General features: G+C 37.9%; 1 protein-coding gene across 1 annotated transcript in view; it reads right to left on the reverse strand.

Annotated features, from left to right (window-relative positions):
• Positions 1-2,645: 2,645 nt before the first annotated feature.
• CPXM2 (carboxypeptidase X (M14 family), member 2) overlaps positions 2,646-19,037 on the reverse strand; it is a gene marked incomplete at both ends in the record, with an annotated part of 43,531 nt that continues 27,139 nt past the window's right edge. The window contains 7 exons of the mRNA XM_010019536.1: positions 2,646-2,745; positions 3,252-3,391; positions 7,545-7,842; positions 8,841-9,020; positions 9,828-10,024; positions 11,364-11,487; positions 16,676-16,764. Of these exons, the coding sequence (XP_010017838.1) occupies positions 2,646-2,745; positions 3,252-3,391; positions 7,545-7,842; positions 8,841-9,020; positions 9,828-10,024; positions 11,364-11,487; positions 16,676-16,764 (1,128 nt within the window). The remainder of the gene's footprint in view (positions 2,746-3,251; positions 3,392-7,544; positions 7,843-8,840; positions 9,021-9,827; positions 10,025-11,363; positions 11,488-16,675; positions 16,765-19,037) is intronic.

Below are 19,037 nucleotides of genomic sequence, written 5' to 3' on the forward strand. Positions count from 1 at the left end.
AGGGGTCTAGGTGCATTTGTTCATCTGGATGATGAACCCTTTTCCAAAGGTTATCTTATAGCGCACAGATCACATCTAATTGTAACAACATATAATCACTCAAACTTAATCAATAGTTACATCTTCATCAAGAGAAAATGGAATCATTTTCCACAAAGCTCTTTCAGAATCAGTGACTTCGCTTAGCCTATTAATACTGTTAGCTTAGGGTCAGCAACCTTCTCTTCCCATAAAATACCTTGTACATCCAAGAGAAAGTAAAAAAGAAATTGCTTTCCATTCACTTTTTGTTTTGCCCGTGGGAAGAAGCAGAGAAGTTTTCTCAAACAAGTAAATGTTTTTAGAGGACCTTTACAGATAACTCTTGCCTGGCTCTACAAGGTAGTCGACCATGCTGCTGTGTCAAAGAAACAGTAGACAGCAGCTTAGCTTGCTTTAAAAAAACCTTATATGAATAGAAATAGTGGCTATAATTCTTCTCCTGCTTGGCCTATTTTTATATCAAGGCAACTCAGAGGTTTAAATGGATACATTTTTCAATTTAAAAGGTATAAATGGAAGTAGACTGCTGACAATTTGCCTTCTTTCACTGGAGTTATACATGTCATTTTAGCTTTTTGGCTCCAACATAAATTCTCTAGTTTTAAAGACTAATGAGACACAGAAGTTTCAAAGACAAATGAGACATACATTGTTATCTGTGCAATATAAAACAAAATAGACCTTTTATGTTCCCATCTACAAAATGACTTGCAGAGTGTCAGCTTAAATGTCTCATTAAAAAGAAGAATTAAAAAGAATAAGTACTTTTATTTTTACTAACAAGCACAGATGGCTTTGAACCATAGGAGCTCAGCTCTAAGTCTAGATGTAAATAGCTGCAAGATTTCCCCTGCGTTACAATGTGGGTTTGGGGATCTTGCACATTTATTACACATGCCACTGTGTCTCCTTTCCATGTGCATGTTTGCTGCCTTGAAACTGTTGAGTTTTCTTCCATGTGGCAATCCAACGTACTGAAAGCTGGAGGTTAATCACCTATTGCATTTACTCAGCCTCAACCAGAGACATATATTAATTTTGTTAACAGGGTAATGCAAACTACAATTTACGGCAGTCTTTCAAGACTGCCAAGACTTCCACAATGAGGAAAAACAACTGATTACTCTAATTCCTGCTATTATTTCCCAGTGGTCCCATTTTGAAATATTTAAGGCAGAATCATAATTGCCTAATTAACTGTCGTTCAATGTTTTCTTTTACAAGAGAGACAGAGTAGCACTGAAATAAAGTTAATCATAAACTAAGTTAGATATTCCAAGACTTATTATTGGCTCAGGTAATCTACTGTAGCAAACATTAAAGATTTGGAAGTCTTTCATCTAAAGCTCTATGATATTCCATAGTCTGAAATCAGTTTACCTGTCAAAGCATGCTGTACTGTACCTCAGCAGCAAAGCACATTGAAGTGGCAGCAAATGAAAGACCCAGAATGCCAGTCAGGATATAAAAATGACATAAAATTAGTGTTCCTCTTTCTAATATTGAACCAAATCTGGAATATGTAACACGATTTGTCTGATTAGTCACCATGATGCTACTTTTCCATTAACATCCATCAGAAAGCTTGTTAACCTCTTGCAACCAGCACTTGGAGTACACTAAAGACTCCTGCTGACATCTCCTGTTGCTATTCATGCTTCCTTCCTTGCTGTATCCCCTCTGTTGTTTCTCCCTTTAGGATGACTGTGTGTCTTAAATCACAGTACACAAACACAAGGAGTATTGGGCTCTATCCCAACTGGTGCCTACAAACAACAGTTTTCAGATATTACTATTAATCTTGTAATTGACTAGTGTCTATTTAAAGCAGTTCTTTATTTAGTGCCATAACTACTTTCCAGGCCATTCAATAGGCTTAGAGTTGACTCTGAGCGTACATACCTGTGTCTGGGCGTAGATCAAAATTGTGCTAACATAGCAAACAGCATTTATTTTTTTAGACTATACATACTCTGGGCTGAAATTCACCTGTGCAAAGTAGTGTTTCTACTGACCCCTAATTAAATGGTCTTTTATAAAGCTGTGCTGCTTTACAGGAGCTGTGATGCTCTTCAGGTTGTGAAACTCGTCTTTCCCTGCAATAGCTCTCCTCTGGACACAGCTCTAAATTACACCTCCAACATATTCAGAGTCTTAAAACTGTTAACAGCCAGAGGAATGCTCTTCACCCAACAAGGCCTTATCTAAACCCTTGGTTTTCAGGGCTACAATTACTCTGATTTGCACTATCTTTACATGAGAAAAGGAGCAATAAGAATGTTATAGATTCAGCCTTTCTCAGGCTATTGGTTTTTGGCAGATAAAAGGCTATTTCCTCAATGCTTTGAAAGAGGTGGAAAGAGGAAGAGGGGTAGAGAAGAAAACCATAGTTTCTTCTCACAGCTACAGCATGGGAAGAAGTGACTCTGCCCTTATGCAAACCCTGTCCTGTTACCACTCCTGCAACGTTCTCCTTGGACTGAATACTATCTGCTGGCTTTGCTCAGAAGAGTTCAGAGTTGCAATAAGGTTCTGTATTTTGTTTTTAAACTAAATCTGTTCATTTGCACTGATTGTTTGTTTGGTTAGTTGGTTTTTTTTACCTGTGCGAATGTCATGGTTAACACCTTCTACTGAAATAACAGCATTTGGGATTCCCTTTCCATGCGCATCTTTTACTATGCCTTTGATGCCCCGATGAACCTATTGGAAAAATAAACAAGCAAATATTGCACAGCAACAAACAGTACTATTGTTAAGAAGATATTAAATCATTAACTCCACATGTCAATTACATATATTATGGTTTACACACAATTTTGAAGTATCATTACTAACCCAGTATCAGCTTTCTAGACATTAGCTACTTGTGAATCAGCTTACAAATTCTGGTAGGATTCCTGAGATATCAAATTCAAGAAGTAGATAAAGCAAGCAGAAAAAGCAGCAGACATAAGGGTTTTTCTGGCAGTCCTTTGTAGCAAGCTCTGCACTTACATCAAGTTTTAACAAGCTTCATTATCTTATTCTCCCAGGTCAAAACAGCCTGGCTGAAGTGATACGCTAGTATTGCTTGTAGCTGAGGTTTCCATCACAAATACCAATAATCATGCAATTAGTTATACAAGAAAAATATCAGTAACCTCAAAATCCCTTTCAGTCTGAAGGGAGTCATCAAACTACTCAGAAGTTACTCTTATGTCAAATACCTGTTCCATAAAAACAATCAGGGATTCGCGGTTGTTTTCCCATTCTTCAGGCAGCTCGCTTTCATGGGGATACTTGTCACAGCCAACGTAGATGGACAGCTCAAAGCAGTTTGTGTGCAGATAACTGAAGTCATTTATGCCTGTCAACAGGGAGTAAAAAAGAAATTATTTTATAACTTCTTTTAATCTGTTGATCAGACCTGATATTTTTATGCAAAGTAACACAACTTAAACACAAACTATTCATAGAGCTGGCTTAGTCTGCAGACATGGCGGGGCAAAAGATTTTTAGAAATGCTACATCTTCTGTAGCAAAGGATCAGAATAACATCAGAGCTATACATTTAATAAAACAAGACTTTCTAAAGACAGCATCCCATCAGCACATTCAAAACAGAGGATATAATATTACACCATAGCACCATGGGGCACTGTGTCAACCCAGTACCACAACCCCAATTCCTTTGCCAAAAATACTGTCCTTCTGCTATCACTAAACTTAAAGAAAACAGAGATTTAGCAGAAAACAAATGAACAAACAAGGTCATTCCAGATAAAGTTTTTATGATATTCTTCGCTATGAGGGAGGTGAGATGCTGGCACAGAGAAGCTGTGGCTGCCCCATCCCTGGCAGTGTTCAAGGCCAGGTTGGACACAGGGGCTTGGAGCAACCTGCTCTAGTGGAAGGTGTCCCTGCCCATGGCAGGGGGTTGGAACTGGATGAGCTTTAAGGTCCCTTCCAACACAAACCAGTCTAGGATTCTATTGATGAACTTGTGAAGAGAAATGCCATCATTCTGAACATCTCCCTCTCCTCCTTCCTTCTTCCTCAGCTCTATATGCTGAGCATGATGCCATATGGAGTGGGATATCCCTGCGGTCAGCTAGGGTCAGCTGTCCTGGCTGTGTCTCCCAATTCTTTGCGCACCCTCAGCCTCCTCACTGGTGGGGTGAGGAACAGAAAAGCCTTTGACTCTGTGCAAGCACTGCTCAGCAATAACAAAAACATCCCTGTGTGATAAACACCGTTTAAACAGCACAAATCCAACCATGGCCCCATACCAGCTACTGTGAAGAAAATTAACTCTACCCCAGCCAAACCCAGCACACCATATTATGGCTTTGTAGAGGACTGGAATTGCACTGTTATGCTGCAACAGGGATTTCCATTAGAAATATGTCCTAATCAAAACCCAGGAAGCTCAGTGCCTCTGACCTCTGAGGAGCTGAGGTTTAAGTCTACCTTACAGAAAGCACTGTGACCTTTGCAAAGGTCCTGAGCACTAAGGTAGTCTGTATTTAGATAAAGATCTCAAACATTTCCATTCTCTGGGTTTCTCTCTCATTTCTCACAATCATTTGTTCCTTAGGAAATTCCATTTATTAGCTCTTCACAATCACACAGATAACATAAGTACACGAACACCAGAGGAAGAAATAATGTGAGATTCATTTCCTATTCCACCTGCATTTCTAACAATAAAAATATTTTAAAACATATTTACTTACGATCATTATTTGTATTTTAAATGGCAAAAATTAGCAGAAAATGCATTCACCAAGTGCTTCTGATTAAGAAGAGTTAAAAAGCTCCCTAACCCTATGCAGTTACCATAGAGCAGTAGTCAGGTATTTAATGAGCCGTCAACGCCTTCTGGATGAGGAGCAGGAGGATTGTATAATGCAGATGTTAAATTGTTCAGTTTTGTGGATGTGGAAAGTCTGAATATCAGTCAGTGGCATATGCTACTCTGCATAAACATGTTTCCCCTCTATTTGAGAAACAGGCATAATTATTTTCCCCTCACATAATGTATCACATCCTGATTAATCTGTTGTGAAATGTTTTGCAATACACAGTAATTGCTCAGTTTAAATACGTGTATTTAAGAAAATAGCTTAACATTGCCAAGAGTAACTCCCTGTGAAGTGTCTGAACGTGCAAATACAGCCTTGAAAACACTGGAAATAAAACAAACTTCATCTGTTCTTTGCCTTTGTGCAGTTTGCCCAGCACAGAAATGTTACATGTAAAATTGCTAAAGAACTTGTATTGATTGCAGTCCAAAATACGTGCAGGATATGGCATGGCTGAGTTTCAAAGCAATACAGAGGTGTTTGTGCAAGATATCTGTGGTGCAAATGCTACTCTAGAGACTCTCTGGTGCTCAAAAGGAATTAGAAAAATCCCATATAGATTTTCCCATGGCATGAGTAGTGAAAAGTTTATGTGTATGATCACTGCAAGGCCAGGTAGCAGGTGGATGAGGAGAGGATGGGTGCATTCAAGTTATGTCACAGCAAGGAGAAGGCACCCACATCAAAGGGCATTCTACAAACAGCGTATTGGGGTGTCACCTTCAGGTTAAGCTTGCTTAAGCAAGTCAGGGTTTAGGAGAAGAAAGTGTTAACATGTTTATCTGAAAGGTAAAGAAATAGAAAAAGTGGAGTGAAAAAAAACTATATCTGTATAGTCATGGAATTACAGAGTGAAAATATATAGGTTAAATCTGTCTTCAATTCTGGAATTCTATTTGGTTTTACAGTGTAAGCGCCACTGGTTAACTATCAGTTGACATACATATATATGTATGCATATATATACATCTGCAATACAAATCACTCTTGCATTTGTCTAAGTAGACAAGAAGTCTAGAACTATCCTACAGGCTGGAGACTGAGCTCAAATGGAGGCCACATCTTTTGAGGTTGAAGTCTGGAGTCCAAGGTGTAAAGAACTGAAAGTAAAAGCAACATTCCAACATTTTTCTCAGACACAATCTTGGAAGTCTTAATGTAAGAGAGCAGGATGTAAAGTATATTAAGAAATATTATAAATCAATAAGACAAATCAGAAGAACGAAAGTCAATATGTAATTGTTAGTAAGAAATCAAGATACTACTCAGCATCTATATTGTACATCATTACTTAGTGTAACAGTGTGACAGTTGTTAGTGACATGGTCAATGTCTTCTTTTCTGGATCAATTCATAATCATGTTTCTTATAACACTTAGGAAAATTAAACTCATAAAAGAGATAATTGAGAAGGTAGCATTCAGAGGGTTTTTTTTGGGAATTAGCAGAAAGCTGAAGAAATGCATTGTCAGGCATTGGCCTTGGGATCTAAGAGTTCAATCTTTCCCCCCAGATTCACCCTGCGCATTTTAACCTCCTGAAGAAATATTTGAGAAGTTCGTTCCTGGCTCTAGTCTTTAAAGACTGGCCAGGATTAACTTTACAGGGGCCAACATAAAAGCCATAAAAGCCATATCCAAAACTTAGAAATGTTTATGCAGTAAAACTACCTGCAAGTTACAAACACAAGCCAGCTCCAATAAAACCTGGTCTGCACAGACACTCACTTGCATCTGTTTGCCATTACTGCCCCAGTTGTTCCTATTGTCGTTCAAGTGATGGGAGACACACATCTCATTTCTTAATGTCATAGAATATGTTGTCTAACTGATGGGCTTATATCAAACAAAGAGTTTGAGCAGGATTGTGACGACCAGCAAAATGCCTGATTATGAGTCTGCTCCAAGTGTTCACTCACAGAGGTAACCATACCTATTGCTGTTAAAAATGTGCTTCTAATCAGGCTTTCCTGGAAACTGATGCTTTGTCTGCACTACAGGACACAACTTCCCTTTCGTGTTCCTTAACAGGGTGAAGGCTTGGGCATATGTTGAATAATGCAGCCTGTAATTTGTCCTCGCAGCAGAAATGTGTATGGAGCCCATGCAAAGTTTAAGTGTAAGGATGTCCAGATCATTTAAAAATTGGAGAGCAGCTTTTTGTGGCATGTTTTTACAGTTCAGATTGAATCTATGACTGAGTTCAGCAAGCAGGAGGCTGAACTCATTATTTTCTTATCTGAGTACCACTGGAATCTCTGAGTGGAGCTCTGACACTGGTTACACCTTTCATCTTCAGCAGCAGTTTTCTGTTGGCACCTTGTGAGATGGCAAAGGCTGACAGGTTCCCCCCACTGGTGGGTTTGGACTGGGTTGGCTTTCTCCTGACAAACCATCTTGAATGTATGGAATATGTAAAACTAATGTATTGCATGTGGTCTTTTGAAACCTCAGCCTTAAACAAAATGGTCACCAGGTACTAGTGACACAGTCTCCTTCAATCCTCATACTTGATGAAATAAACAGACTTTCAGATAGGGAAATATTCCTCTTAAGACACATCTTACCACCATTACCTCTGCAATGTGCACCAGGCAGTGATGGTATTATCCTATTTAGTAAGGTAATGCTAACTGCTGTTTCTACAGACACTTACTTCCAGCCACGGTGTGCCAGGATGCTCCATTAACAGTGCCATCCTCCTTTTGGAAATCCTCAGTGTGACATGCTCTCCTCCTCGCATCTGTCATCAGCCGGTGCGTGGATGCATAGGAATATGCAAGCCAACGAAAGACATGGTCATCTGGGGTAGGTGTGTAATCCTGGGTTTTCCACATGGATCGCACCATATCATAGGGGTACGCCACCACCAGCTCCCCTCCCTGCAAATTGCCACCCAGCACAAAAGGAATTTTTTCCATCCATGCTATTATTGCCCGTGTCTCCACTGCCACCTGGGAGGAAAAGAAACAGCAGCTTTGATTCAAGTTGTGACACTGGATAATCTTCTATCAAAGGCAGACCAGATGCAGGAGACCTGCTGTGAGTTTCTTAGCATTGAGTGACCAGTCAGCACAAGAGATGCAGTCAAGGAAAAAGGCTTCTTCAAATTATGGTGCTTGAACAGCCCTGCCTTGGAGGTGTCTGACAACACATAAAACCTATCAAAACCTTAATATATTAGTAATTTATGCAGCAGAAACACCTATGTAGAGTGAGGTCAAGAGCAGCAACCAACAGAAATGTCAGATCCTGACACTGCTTCTCTCTGCCATCAGCTGAAATGAGTTTTTAAAGCAGGGGAGTTTAAACATGGAAGTATTTTCTAAAGCCCACAGCACTGCAACAGTTCCTCTCAAACTGGGGGAATCTCAGCCACTATAAATAATTGCCATTATATTTAAAAGGCCATGCAAAAATAAGTTAAATTTTTGGCACTGCAATCCAATAAATGACTTTAGCATAAGCCACTGCATTGGTTTTGTGTATGCCTCAGCAGTTGCTGTTATTTCAGATAAGAATACATTTCAAATACAAAAATAATAAGAACCCCCCAGGAGACTTCTTTATGGCTACTGAGTTTGCAAAGAGCTCATCTATGCTGCAAAACTAGGGAGAAGCCCGATTCACAGGACTGAGCCTGGCAGTAGTTTATCTACATGTTGATGCCTAAAAGACGGGTATCAAGTCGTCCAGGTTCTCACAACAGCTGAGGGAAAAGAAAATCCTCCAGGAAGCAGTTTCCTTCCCATTTTAGCTGCTTCTAAAATATGGGGGTGAATAGTACTTTTGTGGTGCATTTTTATTTCCATTGACTAATAAGGAAGCCTAGCCAAGCAGTTTAGATCATGTATGTAATTTCATTTGCAAGTTACAGATTCACTGAGAAATGTGAAGCTCAGCCTTTCAACATGCCCCAGCCTTTGTGCTCCTTCTCTCTGGCTTTACTCACAGTGGCATTTTCAGACAGGTACCAGTCAGGGATCGGGATGTGATGGTTTGGAACTTTTCTTTTACTCTTCTTCTGATCTTCTGACTCCCAGAGCAAAGAGTTTAAATCAGGGAAATTATTGTTGATGTCAATGCCATCCTGAGTCCATCGTCCTAAAGACCAGCCTCCTAATTCTGAACCCTTAGATTAAAAACAAAGAAAAAGGGAAAAAAAAGATAAATGTTCATTTGAGAATAAAAAAACATGTGAGCCTTCAGCAAAGTCTTTGGGGATGTGCCAGAGCTAATTCTATACAGAGAAATGGAAGGATGAATTATTTAACCGAAATGAATAATTGGCATATTTTGATTTTATATGAACCTTTAAATGAAGTGAAGCAAAACCCATGAAAAATTACTTGGCGTTAGCCTAATTGTTGTGGTTTCTATTTCAGACTGTTTTTCCCCTGAGTGGCAATGGAGATAACATATATTCCCTTCCATGGTTGTAACTTCTGTATTCCAGTCTTCTACAGACTGCCTTGGAAGATTTACCAGTACATTTGACCAGTCCCTGCAACTTTTCCTCATGGTGTCTGTCTTCTTCGAGACTGAATTATTACGATGCCCAACACATTGTGCTCTCCTTAAAGACACACTATTAAGTTTCAGCTGCAGAGGAATGCGAATTTTCATGTGCTTAGCTTGGTTTCTCATGAGAAACAGACTGCATGAATTTTCCATTTTCCATAATGGTGTTCCCAATGATCTATACACCTCAGTATGGTTTGTTTTGGCATTCATTGTGACCATCCTTTCCGTACACACCTTCCTGTTAGCCAGTGTCACATAGAATCCTGTTTCTTTCAGCTTTCTTTCTGAATGCTTCAGTGTTTTATGTTTGATTTGATGTGATTATTTTTAAATTTTGACTATTTGTAAAATATGACCTTTGAAAAAGAAAACAAGACAAGAGGAGAGTGTTTCATTGATCAAATAATCATATTACCGCTTTATATGCCTTGTCATATCCATCTGGATTGACTGAGGGCAGAAGGTGGATTCTAGTACCCTCAATGAGATGTACAATGCGTGGGTTCCCAGCCAGGTATTCCTGGCACATAAACTGCATTAACAAAAGGATTAGCTCACGTCCAAGCACTTCATTCCCATGAGCTCCTGCAATGTACCGAAATTCTGGTTCACCTGGTAAAAACACATGGAGGAGAAAGTGTAGTCAGAGCAGGAAATCAAACATCTAACCAAATTTCATTGAAGTCAATCAGCATCATTTTGCTTACAGAGAGCGGGAGAAATGTATTAACTGAAGAAATTATAGATGACCATAAAGAAGTAATTACTTTGTGTTGCTATTATAGAAGAACAGATTACGTATCAGTGATATCTAAAGCTACTGTGTAAAACCTCCAAACCCCACTTTCCATTAAACAGATTTTTAATTATATTCACAATTTCACCATGTTACAGGTAGATTTTAAATATTCTGATAGTCTAAAAATAGCATGAAAATCACATTGCCAGTAGTTCTTTGGGACAGATGTCAAGGCTCTTAAAAGATAACAGCAGGTAACCGTACATAATTGATCTCTGACTTCACTCACCCCTTTTCCTCACTAATAATGCCACAATACTTGCACTCAACTACAAAATACTTCAGACGTGACCAGGAATAGTGTCAGCTAGTAAAAAAAGACCCATATTTTAGTTGTCCTTTGTATGAATAACACGTGCAAACATCAACAGGAGAGACCCTGACTGCCCAAGCTATGGCTTGTGGCTGAATCCACGTTCCCAGTTTGTCTGGACCCATGATACATTCCTCGCATGTTTTCTGCAGGACTCTCAAAAACAGGTAAGTGGACAAAGCAAATTAGATGAATTATTCTGGTGTTAACATCTGAGATTCAGAGGCTGCAGTCTAACATCAGCCCCAAGTCTACTGACTTCCTTGTGTGGGACAGATATCAGGATATTTATGGACATGGCAAAGCATAAGACATCATTATTCCAACATTTAGCTCAGGCTCTATTGTAGTGAGATCTTTATTTTTCTCCACAAATGGACAAAAGATCAAATGAGCTTCTATTCTGAAGAATTATAGCAACGTAGGAAATTGTATGCCAACACTGACCAACGAGAGACGATTTGGGAGATTTGACCTGTCCTTGCTTTCAATGCATTCATCCCATATATAAAAGGTAAATTTCTATCTAAAGATACATAAACCCCCACAACTAAAATCCATTCTCCAGTACTAAAGCTCACTTTTATTTTGTTATTGTAAAGAATAAAACTCATTATCATTAAAGAATTCGATCCCACATTCAAAATGCCTTCTATTTGTGCTCACCCTCCTCTTCCCAATTTAGAAATACAGCACTGAAGTTCCTCCTACACACATTTGAAATCTTTGCAGCCATGAATATAATTCCATCAGTGATAATTACTGCAGATACAGAGAAAAGGGGGGGGGAAGCTAAATCCTAACACCCTTCAACAGATTTACTTAAACTAAATCCTAACCAACTTCGTGTTCTCCTGGGTTGTCAGAAATCTCGACGGCATACAGCTTTAGTCCTTGGTTGCTTTTTCCAATATTGTAAATCCTTGTGATATTTGGGCACATTTTATTCACAGTTTTCATCAGCTGCCAACAAAAAAAAAAAGACATATAGTTAGAAAGTGCAGCATCAAAATAGATCCACTGTTAATTATTTCATTCCAAATTGGTTGTGGAAAAAACCTCTTAATTTTCTTATTTTTTTCATAGTTGTAAAAGCTTTACATTTATTTAATGAATTTATGGCTCTGCTATGACACAACATAAAACTTTTTCACCTGGAGCAAGCTGAATCCTGTCTGTTGAAACACCACAGTGCAGGTGAGGTTCAGGGTCTTTCTTATGAGATGTATTTGTAATATTCTCACAAAGACATGAGAAGGAAAATTAAGGACATGAGAGGGAAGTCCAAGAGGAATAAAACCAGCAAAACCATACTAATTTACCATCAAGAAGTAGTAAATCACATCTCAAAAACATTATGAAATGGAGAATAGTTAGCTACGTTAACACTCCTTTCTTCATACTCTGTGCATACTAAAGCTAGGGGATTTGAGACGGCCCATGGTGTTAGTGGCATGGCGATGTGTGAGCATTGCAGGTTGCCACAGACACTGCCCAGTGAAAGAGATTTCTCCCTCCTTTTCCCCTAGGCAGTAGCAATTTAAAACAAAGAGAGAAGGATGTCATCCATTTAAACACTATTATCCCAGTGAATTCTGATTACACCTACCTCCAACTGAGGTAGAAACCAAGCCCACCCTTCTCCTATTACAATGGAAAGTCTCATATGGGAAAATTGTTAGTTAAGGCATGAGGATAAAATAGGGAAATAGATAAAATCTGGATGACTCCATAAACACAGCAGGATGTACTCCTTCAGTAAATAACAGATTCCCCAGAATTTGCTTACTAAGTTTCAGCCAAAAAAATAGAATTAATAATGGAAATGCCAACAGCCTGTCAAAACAGAATTCCTTCCATCAAAATCTATCCACTTTTTTCTGCAGATGCTGCATGACATAGTCAAAACATAACCAAATAGCCTTAGTGCTTACTGAAGTGCATGGGGGAGGTCGTGGTTAAGGGTATAGTTCTGTTTAAATCAATGGAGTAACATAGATGTCATCCAGGTAAGGACACGAACATCTTACTGTGGCATTTCAGGTGAATGTTAAAATTTACAAAAAAGACTGGAAATCTCTGTATTAAGAAGAAGAAGTTGCTGTGAATAGCTTTAAATTACAAGAATTTATCTGTCTCCATTTTTATTCATTGGAAGGCATTAATCAAATAAGGACTTTCCTGTAAATTGGAACCCTAGGGACTATTAATTAGACAATCTTTGCATAAACAAGGGAGCATACATTATTGAAGAAATGCTGTAGCACAGCAGAACTCTTTGCTCACATAGGGTTCATTTAGAAACAATATTGGATGATCATAAGGCTGATGATTTAAAAAAATACAATAATTAGATGTGTCTGATTCCCATGCCACCATTTAGCAAATCTAAGTGGAAGCACAATTCACATTGGGAAGAAGATCATTAAAATTCCTCTCATAAAAGGCTTCACTTCTATTTATAATCATGTCGCAAAGAGACTGAAAAGATGCTATTTGTGTATGTTTATTCATCTCACATGTTGGTTTTATACATGTGAGAAACAATTTCTTTTGGAAATCGAAACTCAGCACTTGTTTAAAAAGCATGGTCAGTTCTGCTCTTTCAGCATATTGTTTAGTTTCATATCTAGGGTTTTCTTCAGCACTGTCATCATCGTCAGGGTGCTGTATTATGGGATACCCAGCTATCTCCATGGAACCCTTCATAAGGTTCTGGGCACGCAGAAGTGCGTATGTCATCATTTGTTCCAGCTGAAACACATAGCTGAAACCAGAGAACACTCACATTTTCTAGTGTTTGAGATGAGCGAGTTATTTACTAACTTTTTGAGACACACTGCCCTAAATCCTTGTGGTCAACCTGCTCTTAATGAACCAAAAATACAATTGATGGATATGGAGCTATGGACCTCTTGCTAAAGTCTCACAGAACAAACCTTAGCCAAGGTCCACTGCATGGAGATTATTAGTTTATGTCTTTCTGGCAACTAAATGAAAAGGATTATTATTGGATCAGATACCGTGTTTTTCTCCAATAGAGATAAATATTATTTTTTCACTCTGCCAATGAGTACAGATATTGCATTAAAAGAAGGTCTACTGTAGGAGGTTAAACTGGCTTTCTGTAATGTATAAATAATGTTATTGTTTCAGCCATATGTTTACTAATTCCTCTCCATACAACCTCTTCAAACCGCAGGAAACTCCCTCCTGGCTGATGTATCACTGCATCCTTGCAGCTCCCCAGGATATGAAATAGGGAAGATGAGCTTGAGCCCGTACTCTCAGAGCTGTCTCCAAAATTAAGCTGCAGAACAGAAGCTTTCCTAACATGCTAGTCACTGCAGTGCGCACAGGATACCAAGAACTTCAATTTAGGAAAGCAGTTAAAAGCATGTTAAAAGTTCATTATAAGCAAGAAAAATGCCTAGAATCAAGTTCAAATTATACTAGTCAGTGGAAATATTTCTATTGGCCTCAGTAAACTCCCCATCACCTCTTTAATTGCAATCATGTGATTACTTTTGTTCAAACAAAGAACCTTTCCTGAAATAGGGCTTCTGTAGTAGACTTGACTGTGGCTCTTTTGATAACAGTATGGATATAGCAATGCATTTGGATGTTTATATGTAAATACAGTACTGAAAATGAACATATTTCATCTCTGCTTTTCTCATACCCATTTCCTACAACCGGCACAATAGGTCACCTGAAATGTCACAGTGTTTTCTTTGCGCTTTGTACAAACTGTCAAAGACAATTGATGATAACAGTCACTCAGGGCTTTATTAACGACCAGCAGGACTGTAAAACACTTTCACAATTACATTCGCTAACAGTTCTTATTTGACAGTTCCTATTTGTTTGTCACTACCAATTATTTACCTTATTAGCACCCTAGAAAATGACTGCATGCAGCCTTTAAAGAAGCCATGTAAAACTGGTTTCTGAAGGTCCAATTCCTTCATTTTGCAGAAGAGGTGTAATAAATGTTGATCTAAGTGCCATCTACACATAGAGGAAGCAAAAGGGCTCTCAGTCAATGCCTTTCAGATTAGGGCTATTCTATGGCCTCTAGAGATGAAAGAACCATTTAAGTTGGAAAAGACCTTTACGATCATCAAGTCTGACTGTTAACCTAACACTGCCAAGATGTCTGTATTTCTTATTCTGCTGTCAGCCAAAACAGAAAATACCTCCTTCTTGAGGTTGGAGACTATCAGATAGAAACTGTCAACCTGGCATTGCATCCAGTTGTATGGATTTAAAAATTAATACTCCCATTTCCTAAGAAAGATATGATCTGGGTTTGTTGTTTCAAAGTCGAGGTTGCACTCAATTATCCATATTAAACTATTTCTGGGGATATTTATCAACCAGTTTAGCAGCTTCCTATAGAGCTCATCCAGCTCCAACCCCTGCCATGGGCAGGGACACCTTCCACTAGAGCAGGTTGCTCCAAGCCCCTGTGTCCAACCTGGCCTTGAACACTGCCAGGGATGGGGCAGCCACAGCTTCTCTGGGCACCCTGTGCCAGCGCCTCAGCACCCTCACAGGGAAGAGCTTCTGCCTCAGAGCTCATCTCAGTCTCAATCATCTCAATCCCCTCTGGCAGGTTAAAGCCATTCCCCCTTGTCCTATCACTACTTGCTCTTATATGTGCTAGATGTACTCTTATTAGTACTATAAACTCCATCTTCCTAAACAGAGAGTTCTATTAGAATAATCCAGCACTGATAAAATGTCTCCCTCTCACAAATACTTGACATATTACAATGTAATGTGATGCTTCCAAAACATGGCTCAGGGAACACCCTTTCTTTCTCCTTTGTCAGTATTCATGATAAATAACTTCAAAGAACAGGGTTTTTCTATGATGGTTGGCAGTGAAGTAGATAACAAAACTGACAATAATAGTGACAATATATATACTTTTTAAATTAAATTAACTCCAGATATCAACAGTTATTTTTCCATTTTCCACTCAGGAAAGAAATTATGAAGTTCTAAGAACAGTTTTTGAGATGGAAGACTTGTTGCAACCCAATCCACAATCTTCTGCCTACCAGCTGCAGAACCAAAGTAGAACCCAATAAGCTCTAAATAAATCCAATACTTTGACAAATAGAGAACCAGAAACTGGGAGAGAACAGTCAAAGCCAGTTCACATCTGACAAGCTCTCAGCCACAGTGGCAAGTTTTCTACTTACATGAAAAGTGGAAAAACATTCTGTTTTAAAGCTGCACTTTTTTCCTGAAGGTATTTCTAACCTGACCAACCTGTCTTTCTACAACAGGAATGTAAAATACATTTTATTGTTCTTGACAGTAATTATGCCAATTGAGTTTCTACTTGTCTAATCTTTGTGCTAAGAAATATAGGCCATGAAATCTCTACCGAAATAAATGTGTGACTCAGTACACAATTGCTCAATAAAAATGAATGGTGATTCATGCAGTATAAATACACTGAAAATTCATCACACAGCAAATGATTCACACACTTCAAGTCCAAACATATTAACTTTACAGTTGAAGACAAAGTGGGCAGAAATATTTCTTTAGGACAACCCATACTTATACCTGTGGTGAAATGAAGCAAGATTAAAAACAATAACAGAAACAACAACAAGATTGCCTGTTTGAAGCTAAAAGAACAAGAATAAGGTGGATGGTACATTTAAAATTATATTAACAAGATTTTTTTTCTAGTGGGTTTTTTGGTGTATTTTGATTGATTTTCACAACTGTGAAAACAGAATTGAACTCTATATAGGTTATTCAGATTTTTTCAGCCATCTGAAATATAGGAGAACTCTGATGTCTAAGTCAGGGTCAAATCTGAAAGGAGAAACCACTAACATTCACCACTCCGATATACATGGAAGAAAAACGATGGCACATTATGTCTAAATACTCCCTCTGTCATGCAGTCACCTGTTTTAGGTTAAATGATATACAAATTAAGACTTTGGGATTTTGATAGATTACTTCTTTTAACAGATAAAGTTGGGGGAAAAAAATTTAATCAGATTTCAGATACTGTTTAATATTTTTAACAATGTAGGGTTCAGATGCCATGAAAGATCAAAAACCTGCACCCATCCACGCTCCATCCGAGAGGTCACGCTCCAGCCTCTTTGCCTACCTGCCTCATTTCCTTGTAGTTGTGATGCTTAAAGTCCAGATTATCTGTGGTTGTCATTTCATTTCTTCTGTGGTAGTAATTATTTGGGTCTGAGAAACAAAATAAATAGATTTTTATGTATTTATTATGTCAAATTTAAAGATGTTTAGCCATAATAATGCATGCAAGGAATGTGGAAATTTGAATTCCACCCCTGTTCGTACTTGAAACACATTTCAAAGGCAAAACTCAAAACCTCAACAAATTTGAAATATTTCTAATTAATGCATGAATTATCTCACATAGATTCAAACAGAAGGAAGGAGGACAGTTTCCTAGAGAGCTAGTCTGCACAAATGCCTAAACTTCAACAGAAAAGCAGAAGGGCATCTTCCAGCTACAGAGGAGAGCAAAAGACACTGGAAAACAATAAGTCAGACACAAGATAATACTGGGAGGAAAAAAAAAATCATATCAGAGGGAAAAAAACCCTTAAATGTTTTTTGTCTACTTGATTAATTTGCTATTACAAAGGATTATCTTCCAGTTTTCTTGATGAGTGTTTTCAGAGTCTACGCGCTGCTTCCAATATACAGAAAGACCCTACTGTGCATGTTAAACATTCCTGATTATTTTCCTAAACATTTCTCTTCTGATGTTGGATCTCTTTGTTACTTTAAAATTAACATATTCATTAATATATGGATACAAGTTATAACTCGCGTGCTTGAAGTATCAAAGGAGAATATGTGGATAGAATAAAAAAGTTTGTTTCCTTGACTTTCCAAGCCTTTCACTTGGAAAATAAAACAAAACAGGCCAAGGCTGCTCAGGGCTCATTTTTAAGTAAGTGCTCCTAGTCTAACCTATTATGATTTGATTTTAAACAAGTCTATTTGGAAAACATCAAACACATTCCTTGATTTGCTGTATCTGGGATGTCTGGAATTTTAAATAATTGCTTGGCAAACCAGTGGTTGTCAGGCTGTTTGGGAAAAATATTTCCCTTTGAAGAAAATCATCTTTGTTTAAAATTGTTGGAAAAAAAGCCAAATATAAAAGCCTAAATTTCATTCTGTCTTATTGCAACACAACCAAAAGACATTGTCTCTAGAGAAGAAAAATGGTTTTGGTTTTCTTGGGAGTTTTGTTCTGTTTTTTAAACAGTATCACCTATCTGCTGTGCTTTTTTGGGGGCAAAATAAGCATAGTGATTAGTAGGAAGAATACATTGATATTATCCCGTAACATCTGAATGAAATTATGGAAAACTCATAACAAAAGTAACTTTTAACATTTTTAAGTTTCATATTTCTGACATTAAAACTATAAATTCTCAATTTTTTTTCTTCCCATGAAATTATAAAATTATTTGGGTTTTAGGTTTTTTTCTTATGTGCAAGGTAAGCAAAATTTGAACTGTTTGAGTTATTTATGAAATGAAACATGCAAGTTCCATTAAGCTTCACTGTAACAGCACTCATGTTCTCTACCACTTATTTACTCTTCATTCACATGCTTGTCTCCAGTTCCATCCTCTAAACTACAGCAGAAATACTGGAAGGCCAAACTTTGCTCTAAAATATGACTGAAAAAATGTCAAAAAAACATTTTGTCTCAACAAAATCTCTTTGTTGAATGCAGAATCTACAGTGAGAACCTATTCTATAACAAGACCACCTGGAAATAGATTTGAATTAGAGCCTAATCAGGGGAGGAAATAAATTTCTTTGTTTATTAAAAGAAAAAAAGAAAGTTTTGAATAATCAAGAGTTAAGTTTCACATAATTCAACTGCATTTTTAGGTGTTCTTTACAACCTAACTGCAGGCTAACTTGCAAGCACGCTGACAGCCATGATGTTGCCCTAACCCTGCAGATGACTCTGTAATGGCAAATGCTTAAAGGTCAACCCATATTAATTCACAGAGATTGTTCATTAGTATATTGATAATTGAGAAATGTAAATCACAAAACCCCTCCGCTTCTAGACACAATGTGTTTAATGCCACAGAGAATGTCTTCACCACTGTAAAAATATCTCTCTTGTAGAAATATAAAAACAAACATCATGAAACTGCCAGGACGTTGAAGGCTTTTCTCTATCACCATGAGCCAAAATATACAGCAACCGATATTTTTTCCTGATACTTTAATCCCATTCCTTTCAAAGTCTGGCACTTTTTCCATACATCAAACGTTAATATCATGGGAATGACTGTGAATGCTGTAGAGTTGGTGGAAAATAAAGAAAAAAAATTCTACAGTGAGAATGATTGTAACTTTGGTCCTTCCTCAAAAACAGTGCACAATTTGACAGCTCCCTAGAGAATTAACACTCCTATTTTGCCAGGCTCTACTGTCAGTCTGCTTGGATCACTGTA

The sequence above is a fragment of the Nestor notabilis genome, unplaced genomic scaffold (assembly GCF_000696875.1).
Source record: "Nestor notabilis isolate BGI_N333 unplaced genomic scaffold, ASM69687v1 scaffold13538, whole genome shotgun sequence".
Lineage (NCBI taxonomy): Eukaryota > Metazoa > Chordata > Aves > Psittaciformes > Psittacidae > Nestor > Nestor notabilis.